This window comes from Rhinocladiella mackenziei (genome assembly GCF_000835555.1).
Source record: "Rhinocladiella mackenziei CBS 650.93 unplaced genomic scaffold supercont1.4, whole genome shotgun sequence".
NCBI lineage: Eukaryota > Fungi > Ascomycota > Eurotiomycetes > Chaetothyriales > Herpotrichiellaceae > Rhinocladiella > Rhinocladiella mackenziei.
Genome location: NW_013550601.1, coordinates 947,145 through 963,993, shown reverse-complemented (window position 1 = coordinate 963,993; position 16,849 = coordinate 947,145). Strand labels below are relative to the sequence as shown.

General features: G+C 49.4%; 7 protein-coding genes across 7 annotated transcripts; 3 read left to right on the top strand and 4 right to left on the bottom strand.

The window, feature by feature from the left end:
- Window positions 1-2,033: 2,033 nt before the first annotated feature.
- Z518_05478 (uncharacterized protein) lies at window positions 2,034-4,457 on the bottom strand (the record flags this gene model as incomplete). Its single annotated transcript, XM_013416290.1, has 2 exons — window positions 2,034-4,277; window positions 4,329-4,457. 2 exons carry the CDS (start codon window positions 4,455-4,457, stop codon window positions 2,034-2,036), a joined length of 2,373 nt encoding a protein of 790 aa, XP_013271744.1.
- A 310-nt stretch (window positions 4,458-4,767) lies between these two features.
- On the bottom strand, window positions 4,768-5,301 carry Z518_05477 (uncharacterized protein; the record flags this gene model as incomplete). Its single annotated transcript, XM_013416289.1, has 1 exon — window positions 4,768-5,301. One exon carries the CDS (start codon window positions 5,299-5,301, stop codon window positions 4,768-4,770), a length of 534 nt encoding a protein of 177 aa, XP_013271743.1.
- A 1,155-nt stretch (window positions 5,302-6,456) lies between these two features.
- Window positions 6,457-7,644, top strand: Z518_05476 (uncharacterized protein; the record flags this gene model as incomplete). The annotated part of the gene is made up of 1 exon (XM_013416288.1): window positions 6,457-7,644. The coding sequence occupies one exon, from the start codon at window positions 6,457-6,459 to the stop codon at window positions 7,642-7,644; it is 1,188 nt and encodes a 395-aa protein (XP_013271742.1).
- A 162-nt stretch (window positions 7,645-7,806) lies between these two features.
- Z518_05475 (uncharacterized protein) lies at window positions 7,807-8,976 on the bottom strand (the record flags this gene model as incomplete). The annotated part of the gene is made up of 1 exon (XM_013416287.1): window positions 7,807-8,976. The coding sequence occupies one exon, from the start codon at window positions 8,974-8,976 to the stop codon at window positions 7,807-7,809; it is 1,170 nt and encodes a 389-aa protein (XP_013271741.1).
- A 619-nt stretch (window positions 8,977-9,595) lies between these two features.
- Z518_05474 (acyl-CoA thioesterase II) lies at window positions 9,596-10,663 on the bottom strand (the record flags this gene model as incomplete). Its single annotated transcript, XM_013416286.1, has 1 exon — window positions 9,596-10,663. One exon carries the CDS (start codon window positions 10,661-10,663, stop codon window positions 9,596-9,598), a length of 1,068 nt encoding a protein of 355 aa, XP_013271740.1.
- A 659-nt stretch (window positions 10,664-11,322) lies between these two features.
- Z518_05473 (uncharacterized protein) lies at window positions 11,323-13,068 on the top strand (the record flags this gene model as incomplete). The annotated part of the gene is made up of 4 exons (XM_013416285.1): window positions 11,323-11,435; window positions 11,495-11,522; window positions 11,579-11,688; window positions 11,742-13,068. 4 exons carry the CDS (start codon window positions 11,323-11,325, stop codon window positions 13,066-13,068), a joined length of 1,578 nt encoding a protein of 525 aa, XP_013271739.1.
- An 873-nt stretch (window positions 13,069-13,941) lies between these two features.
- Window positions 13,942-16,425, top strand: Z518_05472 (uncharacterized protein; the record flags this gene model as incomplete). Its single annotated transcript, XM_013416284.1, has 10 exons — window positions 13,942-14,181; window positions 14,274-14,326; window positions 14,379-14,562; window positions 14,631-14,930; window positions 14,995-15,017; window positions 15,112-15,298; window positions 15,354-15,408; window positions 15,521-15,704; window positions 15,811-15,951; window positions 16,098-16,425. The coding sequence occupies 10 exons, from the start codon at window positions 13,942-13,944 to the stop codon at window positions 16,423-16,425; spliced, it is 1,695 nt and encodes a 564-aa protein (XP_013271738.1).
- Between the last annotated feature and the right edge of the window lie 424 nt (window positions 16,426-16,849).

The window sequence follows — 16,849 nt, the reverse complement described above, 5'->3', positions numbered from 1 at the left end:
GGTCATCAGACTGGAAAAGGGGGCGGCAGAAGAACAAGCCGAAAGAAGAGAAATGGTTCTGGTCGGTCTTTGATGGAAGGTCATGGAGCAGAATGTATAGAACTCTCGAACTATTATTCCTCTACACTATCATCTGGCACAAAACGTTCCCCTCCTGCGATCTTCCGTCAAAACCGAGTGAGATCCCTGTGTCATCTGCACTGCTTTATGATACAACAGACATAGGGCTGGCTTCACCAGATGCTATTATTGTGTCCTATATATTTATCATGTTCAGCGACACCGTACAGCCATCATACCATTCACCGACCGTACAGCCAATGTCGATCTACTCCCTAAAGCCCTCTTCTCCATGAAGAAGGAACAATCAATCGTTATTAGCTATGATGGTCCATCACTGCAGTCGGAGGCTGCCGAAATCGTACTCGGCATAACTTGTGTTCGACGTTTATTGCGATCTGATATTCCAAATGTTTGCTAAGCAGGTCACAAAGGGCCGCTTCTACTCTGACACAAGGTGAAATTGCGAGCCTCCCCCTTCAAAAATGCATCTGCGTCCGATCACAAAACCGAGTATCCTCTAGAGGCGGCAAGTTTGCCATTGGGAATCAACCAAGGAATTTCCCTGGACATCCAAGGGTCCTAGTTCAATCTGAAATCGACCCCACTTGCACCAATAGAGACCATCGAAGGTTTCATGCCGCTGAGAGTGGTCAATTTATTCCTAGGATTCGTCGATATACTGATTTGATCTTGACAACGCCACTGGCACCGTCTGTGAGGATAGTGATTCTCCTTCCTTTTGCGCCTTACCTTGAACCCCCTAGCGCGGGAAACATGAATCTAGGCAAACAACTATTTCGAAGAATGGAAGGCCCGAATCCCGTTCCCTTTCATGCTTTGGTTGAGTCCTTACCCACCACCAAGACTCCTCCTTCAGCATGAACCGACAAAATTCAGGCCAAGGTCGAAGCGAAAATTCCAGCATCATCAAAGGAAGCCATGCGACGTCCAAAACTTCTATGCACAGCTCAACTTCGACAACCACACCGACATCTCTGACAGATTCAATCTCAATTGAGAACATTCGGACTTGAAAGATAATGATGGGTTTGAGATTCTCCCCGCTGGTACGCTGGAAAAGTGTCATGCTATGAAAGAATTTGGTCGTTCACCCGAAAGTTCAAAGACATCTACAAAGCTTAAGATGCAACCGAGAAGGTCACGATCACGCAGTGGAAGTTGTCGAAGTTCGGTGGAAAGCTCCTCGGTGCACGAACGAAAGCTTTTGTTGGCCGTGTTGAAATATGATTCTTGTGGCTTTGGACAGTGCTCCGAACTAGCAAACACTGATCTCATCGCCGATATCGTTGTCGGCTTTCATAATTGGGTATACCATCGTCTACTTATGGGCCATGGACTGGATCCGATGGTGGATATCGTACGGGCACAGGACACAGTAATCAACATCGTCTACCTATAGTCCATAGACTAGGTCCGATCAGGGGGTTCTGGCAGACAAAGGCGGCATTTCTACCCATCTCCGGATGGTCTATAGACTGGATCTGATGGGATTGAATTAGGAATAGATTTTCCGGATTATAGGCGTTTGGCCAATCACATGACGCATTGTGGGGCCGCATGCATCCCCCGGAAACGATATCCGGGATCGGCGATATCGACGACGACGGTATCGGGTATCCGCCAAATACCGATATATCGGCGATATGATCGACTAGTTCGAAGCACTGGCTTTGGATCCTTCGGATGATGAATTGCTGGGCTGCAGTCGACATCTAGGTCGGCAAAACATCGCGCGCGCTCTGCACTCTTCGGTCGACATGGCTAGTTTTCTTGGGGCTCAGGTAGTCGTTGCTCTGTTTAGCAGGGGAAAGAAAGGCTATGAAAGGTGCACAGTAATGAATAACAGAACTGGCTTTGAGTACCGATAGATTCTGTGAAAGGTCAATTAGGGATCATTGATGATTTTTTCTTTGGGGTCTTGCCCTGTCAACACCGGTTTCCAGGCCTCATCAACTCTGACCCCATTGTTCTTTAAGTAATTCATACCGCAACATATCATCAACTCCGACACTACGTCTGACCTCGTTTCTAGCCGAGACAAAATCTTCAGCTACTAACACAACATTATCGGAGGGCAAAGAAAGAGATGCGCAACGACGGATGGCAGCCATTCCAGCACGTCTCAGCAATGACTCCAGGTCAGCACCACTAAACCCATCACATTCTCGAGCAATTGCGGCGATGGAATCATCGAATACAAAATTCTTTACCTTCTTACAAAGTGTGTTCAGAATATCCACCCTCCCTTCCGCATCGGGAAGGCCGACATAAAGCAATGAGTCCAAGCGGCCGGGTCTCAACATTGCGGGATCAATGATGTCAGGTCGATTTGTGGCTGCGATCACATAGATGCCCTCTCGACTGTAGCCGACACCATCGAGTTCAGTCAGTAGAGTGTTGACTACTCGGGCACTAGCTTCAGACATCGTCCCATCACGTCGAGGCACTAGAGCGTCAAGTTCGTCAAAGAATATGATCACGGGGACGCTTGATCTCGCACGAGTGAAGACCTGCCGAACAGCCCGCTCAGATTCACCCACGTATTTGTTCAATAACTCCGGGCCCTTGACACTAATGAAGTTGGCATGACTGGAATTTGCACACGCTTTTGCTAGTAGTGTCTTGCCACAGCCGGGAGGGCCCCACAGAAGCGTCCCTGACGAGGGTGTTATTCCCAGATTGGAGTAGAGTGATGGGCTGAGGATTGGTGAGATGATTGTTGAAGTCAATTCGGAAATGTGGCTGTCTAATGCTCCGATGGAAGAGAACGTCGTCGACGGTATGGTCGCGAACCCTTCTCTCAGCGCCGAAGGTTGAATTTGAGGGAGCGCTGTCAGGAAGTCGTCGAAGGTTATGGAGATTACGGCGTCATCACTATTTTGTTCCGGTGGGTTCTCATCGGTATATTTAATAAGTCGGCGAAGGGAAGTGACCTTTGGCGAGAGCGAGTGGGGAGAGCGTCCGGGTATGGGATCAAGATCTATCGAGGCTGTTTCCGAATTTGCCTTCAGAATATTGAGATATCGTTTGATAGCAGCTGCTCCGGCGGTCGAAACAAGATCGTTCAAATCTGCACCTACAAAACCCGGAGTTCTTTTGGCTAGCAGCGAGAAGTCCACATCGTCCGCGAGATTGGTGTCCCTCGTCAAGGCCCGTAGAATTTGTTCTCGAACGGGCTCACTAGGCACACTCATATTGATCTCTTTGTCGAAGCGACCCCCTCGTCTCAACGCTGCATCGAGACTGTCGGGCCGATTCGTCGCAGCAAGAACAATCACAGGCTTCCCATCTGTCTTTTCCAAGGCAAGATCGTCCATGCACGTCAGTAACTGAGCGACGATTCTCTTTTCCATTTCACGTTGCGCCGACTCTCGTTTCGGCGTGATCGCATCGACCTCGTCGATGAATATGAGACACGGAGCCGACTTCTTCGCTTCCTCGAAATGATCCCGTAGTGCTTTCTCCGACTCCCCAGACATTCCCGAGACAATGCTCGGTGCGGAGATGGAGATGAAATTCACACCCAGTTCAGCGGCGAAGGCATTCGCTATCATTGTCTTGCCACATCCGGGGGGCCCGTGAATCAGGACACCCCGCGGTGGCTGCACGTTGCTTCTAGTGTAGATTTCCGGTCGCTTCATGGGGAGGACGAGGAGATCTTCGAATTGTTGGATCACAGCGTCCACGCCGCCCAGAGACGCTAGGCTAACGTACGTCGGTGGAGATTTATTGATGGACAAGTTTGAACCCGTTGTGGCTCTGCGTTTCTTCGTAGGGGGCTCGCCATTTGCGAGACGACGTTTAGCGGACTGGTCGGCGTCAACATTGCTGGATTTATCGAGTTGTTGATCTCGTTGAGGTGTTTGGGAGCCGCTAGGTGTAAATGTCCCTGATGTAGCCCACATGCCCACGATACTCTTATTGAGGCCATTTGAAGATGGCCTTTGTTTTCCTCGCTGGTGTTGACCCTCTTGATCGTCGTCATTTGCTAGATTTTCGGAATCGGATTCTGCATCCTGTTCAATAGTTTCGAGGACTCGTTCGATGCTGTCCTCTAGTACCTTCTTGGGTTTTCGGTTGAGACTGGAGTTCGAGCTTCGGATCTCGTCATAGACTACTGCGAAAGACAGTCGGGTAGTGGCATCACCGTACTGGGAGCGTTCATCGATGATTTTGCGCACAACTTGGTGAACCTGCGCAGCATCGAGTCAGAGGGAGTCATATCGGAGACGTGAAGTGAATACCTCCTTATCCAGACCTTGACCCAGCGTTTGGCGACGTCGATGACCTCCGGGAGCCATTCGTCGGCTCAGGTTTGCGGTTGTCCTTTGGTATCTGTGAGAACCAAATGCGACAAAAATCTTTGGAGGCATTTCTCCAAGTACTAAAATGGACGTGGGAGTCATTGGGTGCCCTAGGATTTTGAAATGACGTAGAAAGCCGGATGTAACCGTACGGTATCAAAACGCGGAGGGAACGCGAGTGCACGTGATTGGATGGTCCTGATTTCTATATCATTGCGAACGAAGTAGACGTCTTCCGCTCCACCAACCGTCAACAGTCAAACTGAATCTGCTGTCTGTCCGGTATCCCACCTGATGGCCAAGGAGCCCTGTTTCGTTCGCTGGTTTAGATCCCCTGACTACCTTCAGCCCTCAAACGAAAAGTAATACGCGGCTTCATTCATCTCCGCCACTTCCAAATTGCTGCAACCTGACCAGCTCCTGGTATTCCCTTACGATTCATGAGCTCAGCATGACACCCGACCTCGACTATCGTGCCTCGATCGAAGATATAGATTCGGTCGGCGTTCTGGATGGTGCTGAGACGGTGAGACACTGCAATAGTTGTTCTCCCAATGGCGGCGCAATCAAATACAAGTTGAATCGTACGTTCTGAATCAAAGTCGAGTGCTGATGCAGCCTCATCGAGCAGAAGAGTTTTCGGAGCACGTAATAAGGCTTTGGCAAACTGCAATTCGCCGCCTCTGCCCGTCTTATTCCGAGACTCTCGTGCCAGATTCGACAATTTCGTCAATCCGGTCACGGGCCAAACGCCAAGTTGCGGTACTGGGTCTGGATGTCCGTAAGGCTTTTTGATTTCCAGGTTACAAAAGAGGGCTCGTTTGCGCAGTACGGGGACAGCTGATTGACTGATGCTAGGCAGTTCGTCACTCATATTCCGAAGTCCGTTCTCGCTGTATAGCCATTCCCCCATCCTAGGGACCCATCAGCTCCGTCTTCGATCGATGTCGGTCAACTTCTGTGCGGCAATGAGGAACCCTGCACTTTCGACTAGCCAAATTTCGCGAGCCATGACTATCCTGTCCAATGTCGCGGTCTCTTTTTGAGGATGGGAGTCTGTACAGCTCTTGACGAATCCATGTCGATTGGTGATACTATATTGACGGCAACAGAGGTGGGATATTGAGGAAGGTCTTGATAGATGTGCGCCAGGGTGGATGAGGAAGGAGCAAACCCAGCAATTCTATATCGGAACTGGACTCGTGCCGTTGGCAAGTTTCGTCTCTCACATCTGCATGCGTAAGCGGACCCTGATTGATATCACGGCGTGGATTCGGTCAGGTATACACCAAAGGGATGGATTTACTGTAAGAACAGGCCTGAAAAACTGCAGGGCCTTTTGGTTCCATCGTTTCCGAGGAAGTTCTTCGAAGTTTTCTGGAAATGTTTCACTTCCGTCCTCTATCAGTCAGTGTATCGGCGTGCTTTGGGCGAGGGCTGAAAGGTGAATGTATCACGAGAGGGTGCCCTTCAATGAACACATCGGGCTATTTATTGGCAAGAGAAGACCATCTTGATTGAACTTTACTTTCCATGCTCTCTACTTTGCTCAGATTTCAGGGGACGCCGCCCTAAAGTCTCAATGAGTTTCAAATGGTCGAGCGGCTGACCCGCTTCCTGATTTGGTAAGCAACTTACGCCGCTTTTGCGAATCAGCCTCCTTTTCATCGCAGATATTTCGCATTCACTTCAAAATTCCATTCCAGTTCTTGAGAGATAGAGGTAGCCTGCCGATGGAATTCTGAATTCACTCCCTGGAGCCAACCACGCTGTCGAATAGTCCGCGGAAGAGGGTTTCGGCATTGGAAACCTCGAGAAAACTTTAGTTCGCAACCCCCCCTTTTTCTCTTGAAGACGGCGCTTTAATTTGGTCTCCGACCGGACAAACATTTCCGTCATCGGGTACAACAACGGCAAACTATATCAAATCTCGGTCATGGCCTATCACGCACACGCCATTGAATAAACGCGTCTGAGTCGAACCATTGAAATTTGCCTGGTGCCTCACAAAATACCACTGTTTCCAACCAGCCCGGCGAGAATGTTGTTTGACTAGCTTTCCATCACGATGAGAACTGCCCTGCCCGTTCCTAGGCCGATTTCTTGGCCGCCCAAAACTATTCAAAATGAGCTTGGAATCGCAACGTTGTCTTTGGGCAACTGGAGGGAACATAAACTAAAACCTCGCTTGGAGGCTGCCGCCAAAGCAGGTTTCCAATGGATCGACCTTTTTGATGAGTGCTGGGCCGCGTACCTTGAGGAGCACGGTCTAGATGGAGAGAAATTGTGGGAAGCCACTGAAGACAACCTCCGAGTGGCTCGAAAACTAGGTGCCTTGGTGAAATCGCTGGGGATGAGGATATCCTGTACGCAGCCGTTGCGAAAGGTCGAGGGCATCAAAGATCCTGTGGAACGGCGAGAGACTCTTGACCTGGTGGCCCAAAGATTTCCTTTCATGAGAGCCTTTGACACGGACCTTGTTTTCATGTGCGCGAGTATACGCTCCGACGCCGGTGTGACTTCAGACTTGAAAGCGGTGGCTAAAGACCTGGCCGAGATGGGCGATATGGCTGCCGCCTTCGCCAGGGCTGACGGTGGCCGGATGTTGAAAATAGGCTACGAGGGTCTCTCATGGGCCACGAGAAATACCTGGTCGGCATCCTGGGAAGCAGTACGTGCGGCCAACAGACCTAACGTTGGCCTCGTCATAGATGCTTTCAACGTTCTTGCCGTCGAGTGGGCTGATCCTTACAACTCTGCTCTCCACGGGCGCGTCTATTCCACTGTGGAGGAGTCCATCGAGCTGCTATGCCTATCTCTGGCCTCTCTCGTCGCTTCCGTCCCAGGCGAGAGGATATTCTTCTTCCAGGTCGGTGACGCAGAACTCGTTGATCCTCGAAATTTTCAAGCGCCTACAGATCCGGAGACTCCAGCTTTGTTGCCCTGGTCTCGAGGCCATCGTCTATACCCGTTCGAAAGCTCGAGAGGCGGCTACATGCCAGTGGAACTCGTCGCCGCAGCAGTACTTGCGACAGGATACGAGGGACCCATATCCCTTGAGGTCTTCAACAATTCGCTCAGTGTCTCTGGTGAAAACGTGCCGCCTGAGCACGCAAGACGAGGCATGACAAGTCTTAAAAAGGTGGCTAAAGCGATGAAAAGTATTCCTGCGTTCTGGGATGCTCGGCAAGAAGTTTCTATCGATGAGTTGGTTCAGATATATCGATCAAATCGACGACAAGAGCCTAACTTATGATAAATAACGATGCTCTTGAGGTACAAGACTCGTTGAAAGAGATCCATGGTATTTTGGTGCAATTCTTTTGACCGTGACTGCCATCAGAATAAACGACTCAACCGTCCTGGTTTACCTTATCCGCAAAACCTCGGCAAGTCTGAAGGGTTCTGCTTATCTTGTTTACAGTTTTGGAGAAATCTTCACCACGAAGCCTCCATTCTCAATCGCATAATCCTTGCCTTTTCTCCATCCAAGCCAATCTCGAAGTGCATCCTCACCACGCTCACCTCGCCCCAATGTTTTGATCTTCCATCCGTCTTGACTTGTGTCCACAGACGGACTCCGAGACAAGCCCACTGCAGTGCGCTGTTGATATCCTCCTGACTCTAATTCGTCAGGTGTTAGAACGGGAAGACAACATGCATCCGTCCCGTCGAAAATATCTTCCCATTCCTTGCGCGTCTTGCTTCGGAACTTCTTCCGGAAGACAGTCTTCATCTTCGGCCATGTCTTTCGGTCGTCCCGCTTGCCACCACCCCAGTCTTCTTCTTCCAGCTTCAAACCCTTACACAACGCCGCGAAGAACTGGGGTTCCAAGGCGGCAACGGACATGTATCTCCCTTCATCTTTGCATTCGTAGACATTATAATACGGGCATCCACCGTCGACCATATTCTGGCCCCGAGGCTGATCCCACTGGCCTGGAATTTTCTGCGACAGGCGCGGCGCCGTTGCTAGATACGACACGCCATCGACCATATTCGCCTCAACAATTTGACCCTCGCCCGTCCGTGCCCGATAGACCAGCGCAAACAAAATGCCCGTGACGCACATCAGACCTCCGCCCGCGAAATCGGCGAGTAAGTTTCCCGGTGGACTCGGTGGAAGTGGACGTTCACGGCCTGGCGGGCCAACTTTATCCGCTGGCCCCAGCATAGACAGCACGCCCGAAACAGCCAGATAATTGATATCATGACCCGCCATGGTTGCGTACTTGCCCTCTCTCCGGAACCCCGTGAGTCTCGCGATAATGAGCCGCGGATTCAATTTCCTCAGCACTCTTTCTGGGTCGAGGCCAAGGTTTTCCAGCACACCAGGCCTGAAGGGGTCGATGAGCACGTCGACGTTGGGGACGAGCTTGAGGAACAAATCGCGCCCACCGGGTGACTTCAAGTCGATAGTCACAGATGATTTACCCCGGACTAGAACGTCGGGACTCGGTGTCGCGGGAGGAGTGACGCGGTCGACGCGCAGAACGCTCGCGCCGTAGTCGGCGAGCATAAGGCCGGTGAAGGGCCCAGGAGCGAGACCCGCGAGTTCGAGAACTCGGATGCCTTCGAGACTGGACATGTTGTAGGAATGGTACCAGGTGGGCTTTGAAAGATTCCCCAAATAGAAAGCGGTGTTTCAAAGTCCAGTAAAACTAATGGACATGCAGTAGTAAGATGGTTTTTCTGAATAGAAAAAGATCACAGATAGATATCCTCACATAAGCGTAGCAAGATAATATAGGTCAGTTACCGTTAGGGGCTCCTAGACTGCAATTGCGGTTCGTAACTTCAGAGCATACAGAAATGAATCGAGGACAAGACTTTTGACTAGGCATCCATCAGTGATCTTTTCATAATGATGCACCGAGCGTTGCCTAGGCCGAGGCTAAACTCCCCCTTGGCTGAAGCCTCACATTTCGACAACTTCGGAATTAGTTTGAAGTATACCTATGAGCTCGTGACTGATGAGGCTAAGAAGAGAGCCGTGGGGGTAACTAGGGGGTCGGAAGTGGGGATGCAGGATATTTCCTAGCGTGCAGCTCAAAGATTGAAGAGGGAGGACAAGTGTGGAGAAACGGTTAACCAACGATACGATGCTCAGTGGTTGATAGGCCTCTCTGTACAGGAAGTCTCCTTGTCAACAACTGTGGTTTTGCCTTTCGAATATACTAAGTACTGGCGGTTGATATGGTCTCTCTTTACAATCGACTCTTCGAGCACTGTGTCAGATGTTGACCCGTGTCTTGGTTTGCCAGCCGAACCACTCCTTCCTGAACACAGCTCGCAATCAACACGCCGTCCTTCGACCATATCTTCTGCGTGGCGACTCCTCGCCCATTGCCAGCCCAGTGACTTGCCAGCTCGGACAACATCCATTCATCGACCCTGGTGGCACGCGGATTGTGGAAAAACATCGTATGACTCAGCGTAACCATCATTCCAACACGTAATTCTTCTTCTCGGGGTAAACGTAGTTCACTCTTTTCGCCTGAATGGGGGATTCGTTTATGAATGGTGGATTGCTCGGACATATCTTTTCCGCCCACATCAAATTCAGTCTGTGGAGGCCTAACGAAGTCCCAGATATTCTGCACGTGAGGGATCGTGCCGACAAAGTAGTTGTCGCAGATATATGCTAGAGCTGGAAGGTGCGCATGAATACCTCCCGATGACGAGATTTTGTCACTTGCTTTACTCCACTGATGAATTCGTTTCTGATGGGGATGCCTGGAGTGGCTGTTGGTAAGGCCAACTTTCTTGGTCACATAGGGAGCTTTTTTAAAAGTATCATTTCGGGAACCCGATTCAAGAGGAGGTCCCGGGATGCGATGTGGGATGGGCTCGGAATGTTCCATGTGTTTCCGCCCTGGATCCATTTCTCGGACGAAGTTGATGATGGCGATGAAGATGGTCCGCACTCCCTGTGTTACCTTGACCGCTCGTGTGGCGAAGCTCTTCCCATTGTTGACATTGTCAATGTGGTACAAGAGCCGGTTGTCTGCATTTCCAGCCAGGACGAATTGACCGTGCATAGAATGGACGACGAAGTTTTGTGGGACTGTAGCCTGTGCGGCGTTGAGACTTTGAGCAAGGCATATCCCTCCATATATGCCGCGAGCATCCGGGGGATACCAAAGGGGCCGAGCATTGGTGAACAGTGTAGATTTCGCTGAAGTAGACGCCAACGGTGTCACCTCCAAAATATTTTCAATTATGGACTTGGATGTGTCAGGCGGACGAAACACGACTGTTTGATCGTCATCCATATGAGCCGTTGGTAAAAAGAAAAGTTGAGGTGCGAAGAACTAAGTACCTGATGTATGAGACGTTAGACCGGGGGCTCATAGCTGATTCATCAATGTAGATGAGAACGCGATGCATGAATCTTGTCATTATCGCTCGGAAATATTGATAGAACAGGGTAACTACCGCTAGCTCCACATTTCCGACACAAGGCTCAATGTCACAAGGAGGTCGCCTCCCTCCGTAGAGCGATATAAAAAAGGCCTCTTCCCACCGAGGGGAAGGGAAGCGAGATCTTGAGTCGTAAGAATAGGTGAGCTTCATAGCTGAGGCATTTGTAGGTACCGGCACTTACCATCGGCATTTTCTTGCGGATGCGATGTCTTCTAGACTTCAGTCACACGGTTTAGGAGGCCCTGAGGTTCCAGATAGCTTTTAGCTTTCAAGGCGGCTTGAAAAGGGGGGAACCGGCATGTAGATTTGACCTCCGGTGCCATAATCTAAGTTTGCGCTATGGCAACATCCCCCATACTTCGATATCCCAGGCGGATTCACAAGCGCTAATGGAGCTTTCCCCGCGGCCCCCTCGCTTCTCCGGCTAGGGTAATGAAGCTTTGTTTTCCATCGTTGTGGTCAATTGAAATCGCGATCCTAAAGAATCATGCCCTTCTCTCAAGTCCCAATGGCTGGAAATCAAGATGAACCTGCCCACTTCATGGACGTGACACCTCTAGCACCTCCCTCTGCAACCTCGTCAAGTCTCAGAACTCGAGGAAAGTATACCAGCAAAGCATGGTAAGAAAATATTAGGAAACTCGTGGTTGTCCCGGATTGTATATGCTAAGACGGCTCAGCATCCCGTGTCGACAGAGTAAGACCAAGGTATGATTTCCTCTTGTGGAAGTTATTTGAGTAGTGCATAAGCTGAGGAATCCCAGTGCGCTGGAGGTTCATTCTGCCAGAGTTGTCGGCGTCAAGGCAAAGTTTGCACCTATCCTGCGCGAGCAAGGGTACGAAAAGCAAAGATTGCCGTGCCTGCGAAAGATGAGTACGTCGAGAGATTTCATGCTAGAATTTATTCGCACTCGAACTAACGGTTAGTCCTCAATCGAAGTTGTCCTCGCCACAGGTTGGAACTGAGGGGATTCCTGCTCATGAGACTGAGGCAATTTTGGATCGTCTGAGAAGCCTTGAACAGCAGATCAGCGGAATGGATAAAGCCTTACACGGCGAACCAGTCGACTTAGACCGGGATGCACCCTGTGACACGGAAATATTTGCAACATCTCCCAGTCAAGCCGCTCCCACATCCCTGAGTTCCCACATAAATGCTTTGAAGAAGGCATTAATTCCGGCAATTCAGTATATACCGCAATCTCCTCCGACTCCATGTCAGCACATGCTGTCTGGCAACGAGACCGGGAAGGCGCAGTATCTGCGCAATTTACCGACCCTCCCATGGCTCAAACGTCTTATCAACTTATACTTTGAGCAATTGAATTATTTTTTCCCTTGTGTTGACGAGGTGGAATTCAGAAAAAGCCTGTCACAGATTGAGAAGGACCAAGCACGAGGAGAAGGTAACCTTTGCCTGCTGGTCAAGCCTTCCATGCGCACATTTCTTATGTTGATGTGTATGGTTCTCGCTGTGGCGTCTTATCTGGACCCAGGGAGTCACCAAGACAAAGTTTCCACCTCCCCAGGCTGGAAATATCTCTTGATGGCCGAAGATATTTCTATACGAGATTATTGTTCGCGAAGTGTGAACATAGATCTGGATCTGGTTCGTTATCATACCGTCAAGGCAATCTACTTGATCCATATCGAACGACTGACAGCCGCATATCGTGCAATCGGTGTTGCCATTCAACTTGCATTCAGTATCGGTCTGAACGACGAGTGCACTTGGAGAGACTGCTCTGGTGTAGAAAAACGTGCCCGTCGGTTGTTGTGGTGGACTATATTCTACGTGGATCGGCGGGTGGCACAAAAGTGTTGGAAGCCATATACTATCCGGGAGACTGAAATCATGGTGGGCGATGTTGAGGATACTGAATTTGCACTGTTCAACGATATACTTGATATGGAAATGTACTCTGAGATGGAAAGAAGGAAACTGATCAACAGATACGTCCAGACAGAAATCATTTGGGCCCGCCTGTGGACTCTGGTCTGGGATTCCTTGTTTGCTGTTCGTGTGGCCAAGGGAGACAATGCTATAGAAGAGATTGAGGTTTTGGATGCCCGAATTCTTCATGCTCAAAGGCAGACGCACGAGAGTCTGCGTTGGGATACCTCCCTGCTGCCGAATTATGTGGCCGCCGGAGAGACCGAAGCTCAGATTCGTTCACGGCTTGTTTCCTATGTGGTGGGTCGCCCCGTTTTACCGCCGGTTCTGATTTTTCACAATTTGACGTTGCTGATGTAAACCACAGCGGATCAATCTTCTTCGACTGCTGATCCGCCAATCGTGGCAGCATACATCTGCATCTGATTCACGAGGATCGCAGATATGTATGGAACTAGCCAGTGATACGATCGAAGCCGTTCTGGCTTATATGGACACAAGAACGAACCCCATTCCCTTCGGTCTCAACGCCATCGAATGCGTTGTGGAAGCCATGTGTCATCTTGTACCTCATCTCAGGGGTAGGTTGACGAATGAGGCCACTCGCCCGATGTCATCATTCAAAAGAGCCATAGAATTTCTCGAGAACTTATCGAATCGTCTAGGAGCAGCAAGAAGGGCTCTAGATGTTCTAGGCGAAATTGCAGATAAAGGATGGCTGAATGTGCTCAACACTGATGGAGGATTAGGACTTGACTACATGACACTTTTTGCGAATCCTACTAAGAGTTTCTGCCAGGAGCCGGTCGATGAGATTTTCTCGTCGGACTGGTCAGAGATTTGTCTGCCTGGTTTGGATATGGGCATGTAGGCATCGAAAAGATAAGACGACATTTTTGGTGAATCATATTCAAAGGGAAATATCTGTCAAATATCATGTGGGGAGAGGCAGGAGTCAGTGTTCTGGCCTTCCCGTGTTTCTATCTTCGAAGAGAAATTGGGTGAGATCTCATTCGGAATTAGCTGTTCACTTCGCTTTTCCGACTCGGAATTACCAGTTCGAACGCTTCAGATCCTTAGCAACCTCCAGAGGGAAAGCCACTACTCCAAACTAGGGCGCGACTGAAATATCGTCCCTGAACCAGGAATTTAAGTAGCATTCACACCAATATTATAAAGTTCTTCAAAGCAAATCTTCTCCCTTGCCCTATTCTGAAACTCGAGCATTTTCGAATGGCTCCCGTATACTCTGATTTGAAGGTGCATTTGCGCCCAGACCGATCAATCACGCAATTCATGCTAGAAAACGTGTGCAATACTGATCCGGAGAAGGTCATCTGCGAGGACACATTGACTGAAAAACAAACAACTTATGGAGGTATCCGAGGAGAAGCTTTTAGAGTCGCCAATGAACTGCGGAACAGTTACGGTCTCGAGCAAAATGATATCGTGTCGATTATTTCGAGAAGTTGTGTAAGTCTCCCCAGCGACCGAAGTCCCTCTGCATCTTTGTCATTTTGTGCTATGGAAAGAAAAGAGAATGCAGCTTGCTAAGTCTTCGACAGGTAGATTACATCCTTGCTACTCACGCGATATGGGCAGCCGGTGGCATTGTTAGGTAAGGCTGTAGCCTCTTTATTCAACGCCCGGATTGGCTGACTCGTAAGAAGCACCATCAATCACTCCAACACTGCTGAAGAACTGGCTTTTGCAATCAAAGTTGTCAAGCCAAAGTTATTCATTGTGGATTTTGTAGCAAAAAAAAAGCTGGACGAAGCCATTCGGCTGAGCGGGAAAAAATACGAGAGTTCCAAAATCATCACCCTTCTCCGGAGGACACAAGGTGATCCGCTGGTCTGTAATGACCCCACTGCAGAACACTTGTCACGGCTAGAAACGCAAAGCTAAACGTGATTTTCTAGTTTCCCGACGACTTTTTGCGACAAACAACTCGAATATCCCCAAACGCGTATGTACTGGATGGACAGGATGCTCGCAAAAGATGTGCGGCAATTGTACTTTCCAGTGGCACGTCAGGCTTGCCAAAAGCAGTTATGCTCTCTCATCACAATTTGATTGCGATCTGTGAAATGCTCCGGTATCATAATATGGATAATTGGAGAGGAGATATGAGAGAGGTCTTCTTTCCTGTGAGTGGTACCCCTTTGAAGCTTAGCAAAGGAAACATCGTCGACGTACCTGCTGACCTGCGTTCTAGCCTTGTAAGGATATCACTCTCAGTATCTCAATTAGATTTCTAAAAGCCATTGCTGATTGCATTGCCAGTATCACATATTTACGGACTTTATGTCTGTGCTCTGATGGGTCCATGGCTGGGATGCTACATCAGCCTGATGCATGCATTTGACATGGAAACATTTTGCAAGGTAATTCACATCCCAGATCATACATTTTACCACAAGTCTCCAAGCTCACAATCTCTATTGGATTGGAGCTATTACAAGACAAACGAGCAACTCTAGCAAGACTGGTGCCGACAGTCGCATTAGCGTTGTCCGAGTCTCCAATCGTCACCAAGTACAAATACCCGGATCTGGAGTATTTCTCTTGTGCTGGAGCTGTTCTAAAGGTAAGTCCACGGAATTAGAGACACCGAAGGAATGAGCCTAACAGTATCCTGGCAGCCAAATGTCGCTGCGAAATTACGAGAGAAATTTCCTAGGGTCGCTCTATGCCAAAGTGAGTGGGCCCATTCTAACTTAGTCCATCGATTTGGATGGTTACGGACAACTATGAACGAGGACCATCCATTTTCTAGCTCCACGTACTGATGCATCAAACTATACTTCAGCTTATGGATGTACCGAAACATCCTCATGCATCTCACAGAGTGGCGTTCGAGACGAGGGCGCTCCACTCGTGGCTACGGGCACGCTGCTAGCAAACATCGGCATTCGCTTCTTAGATGACCAGCTTCAAGACGTTCCCATCGGACAACCTGGAGAAATCTGCGTCTCAACTCCGACAATCATGATGTATGTGACTTCCTCCTTCTCGTATCCCCGATATTTGTGTTTGTTGTTGCTGCTTCTAACGGAACGGTATGAGGAGGCTTGTGAATGACAATCAAATACAACACAGGGGATACAAAGACAACGAAGCCGCAACTCGCGAGAGTATGTTGGCACCTGGATGGTATCGGACTGGTGATGTCGGGTATCTGGATCAGAATGGATATCTCATCATCGTCGACAGAATCAAAGATGTGATCAAATACAAAGGGTATGCGTAGCAATATTCCTCCCCTGTACATTCAATCCTTTCCGTAGTCGGTGGCCTTCTAACGACTATTCTTCCCTGAGATTTGCTGCCCATCCATCGGTCCAACGTCATGCTAACTGAATGACTGACTCACAACTCTCTTACAGATTCCAAGTCTCCCCAAGCGAACTCGAAGAAATCATCGGCCAACATCCCCTCGTCCAGGACGTAGGTGTGACCTCGACCTGGGACGACTCTGAAGCCACCGAACTTCCACGCGCCTTTGTCGTTCCCACAACCAACGTCCGTCTTGACGATCACGCACGCCTCGCTAATGAGATCCAGAATCTCGTAGCGGGCAAGGCGGCCGGGTACAAGAAGCTGCGCGGTGGTGTGAAATTGGTGAACAGCCTTCCGAGGAATCCGACAGGGAAGTTACTCAGAAGGCAATTGGGAAGTCTGGATGACCGCGGGAAGTTGAGAGCAAAGATCTAGAGTAGCAGAACATATTAAAACGTGGGCGTGAGGAAGCTGGAATAGGGCCATAGACAGAAGAAGAGCCAGGGGGTAGGGGGCATTATTCGTTCTTAGCAGAAGGATTTCATTCTATTATGCGTCTGCACGTTAAGGAGAGTCACGGATGCAGCTACAGGTACAACAGTAGTAGAAACAACAACTCGAGTACACCAACTCGTGGATAGACCCGTTTGGTGAATAATACACAACGATTTCACGCACCATGAATATATTCTAAGCTCAGATCTTGCTTCTACCGCAATTTCAGACCTTGGTGGATGACATCTCTGAATTTGGGCCAAAAGTTCTTCAATTATTGTCGAACAATGATATCAGATTTTGCTTGAATGTACATAGTCAATGAGACGTACGGCATTTCTGGCAGCGGATTTCCCTCCCTCCC